The 9,117-nt window shown below is 33.8% G+C and overlaps 2 protein-coding genes across 2 annotated transcripts; both read right to left on the bottom strand.

Moving 5' to 3' along the window:
* Positions 1-2,677: 2,677 nt before the first annotated feature.
* LOC125191168 (probable aminotransferase TAT2) lies at positions 2,678-5,468 on the bottom strand. Its single transcript, XM_048088658.1, has 6 exons — positions 5,157-5,468; positions 3,678-4,236; positions 3,510-3,569; positions 3,197-3,352; positions 3,012-3,105; positions 2,678-2,917 (listed from the first exon to the last, which is right to left on the bottom strand). The coding sequence occupies exons 1-6, from the start codon at positions 5,417-5,419 to the stop codon at positions 2,748-2,750; spliced, it is 1,302 nt and encodes a 433-aa protein (XP_047944615.1). The 5' UTR covers positions 5,420-5,468; the 3' UTR covers positions 2,678-2,747.
* Positions 5,469-7,010: 1,542 nt separating this feature from the next.
* Positions 7,011-9,117, bottom strand: LOC125187852 (probable aminotransferase TAT2). Its single transcript, XM_048084501.1, has 6 exons — positions 8,790-9,117; positions 8,112-8,670; positions 7,939-7,998; positions 7,658-7,813; positions 7,471-7,564; positions 7,011-7,349 (listed from the first exon to the last, which is right to left on the bottom strand). Exons 1-6 carry the CDS (start codon positions 9,050-9,052, stop codon positions 7,180-7,182), a joined length of 1,302 nt encoding a protein of 433 aa, XP_047940458.1. The 5' UTR covers positions 9,053-9,117; the 3' UTR covers positions 7,011-7,179.

Here is a 9,117-nt window from a genome sequence, read left to right as displayed (position 1 = left end):
GTCATCTTGATGGGGACAAACTAAAAAGGAAAGTGAGTCATCTTCAATGGGACGGTGGGAGTATTTCTTAAAACTCATGTCCATACCAAATGTAACTCCTGTTGTGAGACAAATGAAGTATTATATTTCTGATGATATACATACTCCCTCCTAGAGCTGCCCAAGGTTTATCGAATCGACGGTTAAAACCGAAACCGTAACCGCCGGTTACGGTTCCGAACCGAAACCGCGAGAAATATTCCGAACCGAAACCGTGAATTTTAGAACCGTGATTCGGTTCAAGTTCCAAATTTTTCGAACCGAAACCGCGACTGAACCGCCGGTTCCGAACCGCCGGTTAACCGGCGGTTTCACAATTCCAACATGATATATACCTTTGAAAAATCTTGATGAATGGTGTTTGTACATATAGTCCGGATTTAAAAAGCCATCAAAATCTCGTCCATCCAAATTCCACATCAAATTCAATAGTCACAAGTTGTCCCATCAAATTCTGATGATCTTTTAATATGAGACTAATTAACATAGACCTTTTTAATTTTTATCATTCTCGAGAGTAAATGGCTGGCTTTTGATACAATACATATTATAAACCCTATTTAACGATTATTTTTTGTAAAACTTGATATACAAAATCCTATTTAATGATTTCTCGAGAGTAAATGCCTGGCTTTTGATATCATATATAATATACATATTATAAACCCTATTTAATGATTATCTAAATGGGATATTTTGATATTTGATTCAATTTATATTAGAAATTTCAAGGAAATATTGTTAAATGATCATCCATTCGGTTATTCCAAAATGAAATTAATATTAATATGAGTAATTTTCTTGATTGATCATACATTTCCAATTGTACTCTTTTTATATGATCATACATGATTTAGTTAATGCAATCTCACCATTTTTAAGTATGATTATGCAGTCTTCAAAATATGAATATGCATTCTTCAAAATTGATTGGTTCATTGGTTGGTGGTGAGTGATGGTTGCACTCTTCAAAAATGATTGCACAAAACACTATTTTTTTAATTTTATTTATTTATTTATTTATTATTTAAAAGTTGATTTTAAATTCAAATTGGATCTCATTTCCCTCTATCTTTATCTATAAATACTCCCATCTATTCTCACTTACATTCACCCTATTCTTGTTTTAACAAAAATTTCTCTCTTCAAGGCGGGCTGTATGGTTCTAGAAAGATCATTTCAGCCAATCCAGAACGTAAATTTATCAAACTCTGCTTCACCCAAATTTGGTTTCAGTTAATTGATATCATTTTCACCTAACTCATTTTACTTCAATTTAAACTATCTATTTTCTTGTTTCAATTTATTTTATAATTTCAAACTACATGGCAAAAAAAAAATGAAAAAAACCGCGAAACCGAACCTAAACCGCTACGAACCGTCCAAAAACCGACGGTTTGGAACCGAAACCGAAACTGCCGATTTTCGAACCGAAACCAAAACCGTGAAATAGCCTCACGGTTCGGTTCCGGTTCCATATTTTCCAAAACCGGAACCTGCGGTTCCGAACCGAAACCGCCGTTTCATGAACCGTGGGCAGGTCTACTCCCTCCGTCCCATTCAAGATGACCACTTTTCAATTTTGAAAATAATCTCCTCTCTTCTCGTTCAAATATTTAACTACCTTTTTCCTCTTTACTTTATTCCACCTTACAACACTTTCTAAAATCTCGTGCCACTCAAGAATGTGGTCATCTTGAGTGAGACGGAGGGAGTATTAAAGGTGACACGAACAACATATTACAATAACAAAATGAAAAACACAATCTAATAATCTGGTAAATCATAACCAGATCCTCCAATATTGTTGAAGTCTGAAGAATATGTTCTAGTTGCATCATCATTTGATTGTTCTTGTTGTTGAGCGCTTTTATTAAAATGCGTCTTCTTTCAGCTTGGAATAAGCACGACTATGGGGATCATCTATGAAGCCAAGTTCATAGCCGTTATTTTTATTATAGGTGTATTTTAACTTTTAAATTAGTGTAATTTTTTTTAATATAAAGTATATTTATTACATACATATATTAATAAGAAAATTTTATTTTATTTATATAGATTATTAATAATGTGTCGTGGTATTAATGTGTAATTTAAAAGAGTGTATAGCTTTAACTGAAATATAGAATATTCTTTTGTGTTAATAAAATTTGGAGTAAATGATTGGAATAAAATTACTTTCAAATGACATAAATTTAAAAATAGATTCGAACTTAATGTAAATTTATTGAAGATGACTTAAAGGCAAAATACACCAACTAAGAATTTATATACAATTTCTTATAAAATCGAATTTCACTCGATCTAATTTCTTCTTGACAAATAGGAACGTCTGTTTCGACTCACCGGTCATTTCTAATACGACGTGATAAGTTAAATCACAAGTATGCTTCTTCTTAGAACAAATAAAACTTCTTTTCTCTTGCCTTCGGTTGTTGCGATGGCGATACGAAAGGGAAAAATCTATTGAAAAGCACTTATAAGCAAGTAAAATTTCCCAAGAATTGAACCAAATTGGGTTGTTAAAACTTAAAAGAAGACTCACTAATTCTTCTCACTAATTTAAAATATATAGCATATCATTACTGGAATATAGCATTAGATGATAACAATTATAATTAACAATATATCTTCTCACTAAACACTACGCACGTAAACATACATATTTTACAAAATAGCAATAAATTAATCACCTAAATGTATCATGACTAAACATAGACAAAATCTAAGATAGGTGATTCAACATGATATAATATTTTTGTATGTTTCTTGGCATGTCTTTCACAGAAAGCTCTCATTCTTCCAAAGGCTTCGTCGATGTACAATTCCTCCACAGCAAATGTCACTCTCACCCAATTCTTCAACCCTAATCCGACCCCTACACCCATCAAAGAATTAATCTTGTCAAAAATAAATTAATCATGAATAATTTTTTTAAAACTATTTATATAGATTTTTGCACAATAATTCACCTGGAACAAGCACAACCGATTCCTCCTTAGCCAGTTTGCAACAGAAGTCCAAATCATCCTTAATCCCTTCTAGCTTCGACAAATCCAGTTTTATCTGATCATGCAAATTAAAATCTCATTATCATCATGCCAGTATTTAATTTAAAATTTGCAAAAATAATTAATTTATGTGCATTTGATTTTACCATAAGAAACATGCATCCTTGAGGTTTGATGGGGCAGCTGATGCCTGGGATTTCATTGGTAAGTTTGTAGCATTTGTCTGCTGATTCTCTTAACTGATTCACAATTTTATCGTAGAATTCAGTTGGAGTTTTTAATAGAATCTCGGGAAGCGCCGCCTACATTATTCACATTAACCTAGATTAATGGATTGTTAATCGATATGTTTATAGTATTAAATAAAATGCTCGAGCCAAAAATAACGAGCAACACATCAATAGTATATAAACAATAACAAAGAAGGCAACGAACTCAATCTGTGATTGAGGAATTAACCTGTATAAAGGTCACTGGGTCAGACGAAATGTTAAAAAAACCTTTGATGGTGTCAACAATCTGCAATTAAGAAAATTTAATTAGTGTAATTTCTTGGTACTAATTAAAATGTCATTACTTATAGCAATAATTAAAAGGGTTTGAGAGATTTATATATAAGAAAAGTACCCCATGCTTAATGAGGATGTCATCTAGGTCATTAAGGACAAGCCAACCAATTCTCCAACCTGGTACTATCCATTTTTTAGACAATGATCCAAGGGTAATAATTGGTGCAATTGATGCAAAAACTCCCATTGGTGTAAAAGGATTGCTTCCAAAAGTGAGATGGCCATAAACTTCATCTGCAATCACTAATATCCCCATCTTTCTTGATGTTTCTGCAATCTTTTTCAAGTGGTCATATTTGAAAACATTCCCACATGGATTCCCAGGATTTATAATAACGATGGCGACTGTGTTCTCGTCTCCCAAGGCTTCAACGGCGGCCAGATCAACCTCCCAGTCCAATTCCGGGACAAGATCATAGTGGCGGACCTCAAGGCCCGCGAAGGCTGCCCTAGCCTCGTAGTCTGGATAGCCAGGCCGGGGAAGTAGAATGTTTGCCCCAGGGCAGGCAAGGGCGGTTAGAGCGGCTTCCAATGCTTGGGTGCATCCATTGGTTAGGAAAACATCATCACATGTTACGTTGTAGGGAAGGTCTTTGGATAGATATTCTGCTACAGCACTGCCAAAATTAAAATAATGTAAATAATAAGTATGTAGTAAATATAGTGTGTGTAATAGAATATAGAATAATTTATATATGCATACAAGATTGATAATACATTTATTTCCAAGAGACACTTAATTTGGGATGAAATTGTTTATTTCACTCAAAGATGACCAATTGAATTATTGTTTGTATCTTGATCAATTTATAGGTTATTTTGGAAATGAAAATAACATAATCAATAAATTATAGGTAATAAAATTAAATTAAACTCAACATGCCATACATATAGCTAGTAGTATATTATATAAAATAATATTTATTTTATTTATATTTATTCAAGTTATACAAGACTTCAACACCAATTATCATTTAATACTATTAGCAAATAAACAAGTTAAATAGAATAGTATATCTCAGTTCACAACGGTAAGAAATTTAGCTAGAATAAGAGGTAAATATTTTTAGTTTAGTGATACTTTCTATGTTTACACCAAGTAATAGTAACTAAAAGTTGTGATAAACTTCTCAATTAAAAATATGAACTTACTATTTCAGGCTATATAGCCGTTATGTAATAACTTACCTGAGCATGTACCAAATTTTAAAGACAAAAAAAGAAAAAGACAAGCATATACCTAAGATTGAATTGGTATTGAATTTCTCCGAGATTAATTTTATCACATGATACAAACTACAAGACAAGACTCATAAATCAAGACTAATCATCCTGAGATTAAGTATGAGGTCCTTTCAATCTGATCATAAAACTCAAAATCATGTCCAATTATTTTATTAGTCTATTTATTAAACTAGAGATACTAAGCAAGTATAATTGTGCATGCATGTAGCTAGGTTTTCATGCAGCGGACGTATCAATCCCAATTAATTCACATTTAATTAATCAAATCCAAGATAGAGATGATAATATATACCTGCGGGCGGCGGGGAGACCTGCGGTGGTCGAGTAGCCGTTGAAGTTGGCCGAGCAAAGGGCATTGGAGACGGCCTCCTCCACGAAAACCGAGGTGCGAAAGGAAGGGAAGGCGGAGGGATCCCCTTGGCTTAAATGAATAACGCTTTTACCATTATTTTCATCTAAAGTTTTTACAACTCCATCCATCACCCCTCTCAATGTCATCGCTCCCGCTCCAATCACTTTTGAGTTTCCTCCGAAACGCCACCGTGATTCCGCCATCCAAATAAATTTAGAGAGAAATTTTAGCTATGGAAGTAGCTAGGTTAGTTCAAATTGCAATGGTGTTTGAGATTTGGTGAAATTAAAGAGGTTAGTTAGTCACATTTTATAGTTGCATGAGGCAATCAATTAATTAACGGTCTTTCTTTTAGAATTAAAGAGAAATTTCGAAGAGGGATCAATTATAGTAAATGAAATGATAAACTCGTGATTTTTCACATAAAATTAATCCCACACCTTTTATTTTTTTTAAATATTTCTATTGTGGTCCAAAAATGTACTAATGGCTTTTCAAATAAAATTAATCCCACCACTTTTTTTTTTTCTTAAATATTTCTATTGTGGTCCAAAAATGTACTAATCAGTTGGTGACTTAGAGTATTTATATTCTGTATGACTGAAGACTTGTGCATGTGTAATGCATGAAATGTTTAAACTAATAATGGATTGTAACATTATTCATTTGAATTACCCAATCCGTTACATCCTTATGCATATATATAGTATATAACAAATTTTGTATATTTTTTTAAATTAAATTTGTAGATGATTCACCTTCGTTTAAGGTAGCTTCTAAGAATATTCATACCTAGCTATAGGATGACTCATACCTAGCTTTAGGTCTCTATGTTGTATATGTCTTTTTTAGTATGTATGACTATTTTAATTTATTTTAGCACGTTTCAGAGATTATAAAAATAGTAGTATCGTATAAGTTGATTGTTTGAAGGTGTAATCATGCTATATGCGTAACGACCGAGTGAAAATATTCTATCAATAATTAGTCAAATAATATTACTTCCATATGGGGAGAAAATAATTATTAATGAATGATTCTATCCATAAGCTAGGGGAGAAATGATTAATCAAATATTATAAGCATTATAGTACGATTTATTTTTAGTCGGTCTTGTTTAGTTGTTATATACTTGTCATATTTGTTGAGTCTTCCTTGACTGGATGCAAAAGTTTTGAAGTCTATCTCGAAATTACTTTTGCAAAAGATAACAACTATGTTTTGAAATGCAGTTTTTCTATAGCCTTGTTTATAGTTATTTAAAAAATAACTCGAAATATCCATTTTGCTTGACAAGTTTGAAATAAAAAAAATGTCTCAAAATAGAGCGATTCCAAGAATTTGAAATTTATAACACGTAGTTAGATATGTACTAATGTAATTTTAGAATATTACGAATGAATCACTAAGATAACAAGTGAATGAGAGACAACAAGTCATCCTTTGTAAACCACCACAAACCCTAACCCGGTCCCCGACCAACGGGTAAGCTTCACACATAAGCCCGAACCAACAGCCATGAAGAAGAAGAAAAGTCGTGGATTGAAGGACACCGATCTTCGCGTGTTGAAGTGCGAGTCTCAATCTTTAAGGGGAATGTGTGCCAAGGGTTTGGATTGGCTTTTACTTAAGAGACTTGGGCAACAATACTTGTGCCTTAATTTCTCACAATATCAATTAGTGACATCACTTGAGTAATGTGACAATCGAATAAGGGACGTTGCACAATTATTATAGTCCTCACTAGTGATATTCAAACCATATTTGAGGAAGGAACCGAGAAAAATCGATTGATTGATTCTAACACTATTGCATAGCTTATATTCTATTACATGTGTAATGTAAAGGAACTTATGTAAAAAGAAATACATCGATTTAATAAGTTAGTAACAACCTCTTCCAACTAAACACTAGGTAGTGTTTTACAAAATAACACTAAATCAATATCCTAAATATGTTATGACTAAACATAAACAAAATCAAAGACAGGTGATTCAACATAATATGATATTTTCGTATGTCTCTTAGCATGTCTTTCGCAAAAAGCTCTCATTCTTCGAAAGGCTTCATCAATGTATGATTCCTCCACAGCAAATGTCACTCTCATCCAGTTCTTCAGCCCTAATCCAACACCTACACCCACCAACAAATTATTCTTGTCAAAAAATTATGAACCAATTTTTTATTTTTTTATAAAAAAAATCAACTTTTTTTTTTTTTTTTTTTATATATCGATTTTGGCATTAAAATTCACCTGGGACAAGAACAACCGATTCCTCCTCAGCCAGTTTGCAGCAGAAGTCCAAATCGTCTTTAATCCCTTCCAGCTTCGAAATATCGAGTTTAATCTGATCATGCAAATTAAAATCTCATTACCATCATGCCAATTATTTAATTTAAAATTTGCAAAAATAATTAATTTATGGGCATTTGATTATTACCATAAGAAACATGCATCCTTGAGGTTTGATGGGACAACTTATGCTCGAGATTTCATTAGTAAGCTTGTAGCATTTTTCTGCAGATTCTCTAAAAAGATTCACGATCTTGTCATAGAATTCAGTTGGAGTCTTTAATAAAATCTCAGGAAGTGCCGCCTGCATTATTCACAAAAACACAAATTAATGGATTGTTAACCGATATATTTTTTATTAAATAAAACACTCGAGCAAAAATAACATGAAACATCACAACAAAATCAATATGTAATTGAGGAATTAACCTGTATAAAGGTCACTGGGTCGGACGAAATGTTAAAAAAACCCTTGATGGTGTCAACAATCTGCAATTAAGAAAATTTAATTACTCTTCTAACTATTTAAAATGTCATGAAGATTGATTATAGCTATAATATTAGTAACAAAAAAGGGTTTGGGTGATATATAAGAAAATTACCCCATGGTTAGTGAGAATGCCATGTAGGTCATTTATGACAAGCCAACCTAATCTCCAACCAGGCACAATCCATTTCTTTGACAATGATCCAAGAGTAATAATGGGAGCAATTGATGCAAATACCCCCATTGGAGTAAATGGATTGCTTCCAAAAGTGAGATGGCAATAAACTTCGTCTGCAATCACTAAGATTCCCATCTTTCTTGCTGTTTCTGCAATCTTCTTCAAGTGGTCATATTTGAAAACATTCCCACATGGATTCACAGGGTTTATTATAACGATGGCGACCGTGTTCTCGTCTCCCAAGGCTTCAACCGCGGCCAGATCAACCTCCCAGTCGTTTTCAGGGACTAGGTCAAAGTGGCGGACCTCAAGCCCCGCAAAGGCTGCCCTAGCCTCGTAGTCAGGGTAGCCTGGCCGGGGAAGCAGAATGTTTGCCCTAGGGCGGGCAAGGGCGGTTAGAGCGGCTTCCAATGCTTGGGTGCATCCATTGGTTAGGAAAACATCATCACCTTTTACGTTGTAGGGAAGGTCTTTTGAGAGATACTCTGCCACAGCACTGCCAAAATATATAGAGATTTTGCTTGTTAATTATTACTATACAATAAATTAAACCGAAAAATGTATAATTATGCATGCATGTAAAATGTTTTATATATATATATATAATATATATACCTGCGGGCGGTGGGGAGACCGGCGGTGGAGGAGTAGCCGTTGAAGTTGGCGGAGCGGAGGGCATTGGAGACGGCCTCCTCCACGAAAGCGGAAGTGCGGAAGGAAGGGAAGGCGGAGGGATCGCCTTGGCTTAGATGAATAACGCTTTTTCCATTATTTTCATCTAAACTTTTGATAACTCCGTCCATCACCCCTCTAAGCGTCATCGCTCCCGCTCCGATCACTTTCGAGTTTCCTCCGAAACGCCACTGTGATTCAGCCATTGATGTAAATTAAGTGAGATAGAGAAATTTTAGCTATGGAAGTAGCAAGTTTAGTTTGCAGTTGT

The sequence above is a fragment of the Salvia hispanica genome, chromosome 5 (assembly GCF_023119035.1).
Source record: "Salvia hispanica cultivar TCC Black 2014 chromosome 5, UniMelb_Shisp_WGS_1.0, whole genome shotgun sequence".
Classification (NCBI taxonomy): Eukaryota; Viridiplantae; Streptophyta; class Magnoliopsida; order Lamiales; family Lamiaceae; genus Salvia; species Salvia hispanica.
Note: the sequence above shows the minus strand (reverse complement) of the source record. Positions and strands in the feature narration are given on the sequence as shown.

Bases quoted from the DNA above. Each gene is read 5' to 3' on its own strand.
- LOC125187852 (XM_048084501.1), bottom strand. From the start codon at position 9,052: ATGGCTGAATCACAGTGGCGTTTCGGAGGAAACTCGAAAGTGATCGGA. The intron at 7,814-7,938 runs GTTAATTCCTCA...TGAATAATGCAG, and splicing joins ACCCAGTGACCTTTATACAG to GCGGCACTTCCTGAGATTTT. The intron at 7,350-7,470 runs GTGAATTTTAAT...TGGTGGGTGTAG, and splicing joins ATCGGTTGTTCTTGTCCCAG to GTGTTGGATTAGGGCTGAAG.
- LOC125191168 (XM_048088658.1), bottom strand. From the start codon at position 5,419: ATGGCGGAATCACGGTGGCGTTTCGGAGGAAACTCAAAAGTGATTGGA. The intron at 3,353-3,509 runs GTTAATTCCTCA...TGAATAATGTAG, and splicing joins ACCCAGTGACCTTTATACAG to GCGGCGCTTCCCGAGATTCT. The intron at 2,918-3,011 runs GTGAATTATTGT...TGATGGGTGTAG, and splicing joins ATCGGTTGTGCTTGTTCCAG to GGGTCGGATTAGGGTTGAAG.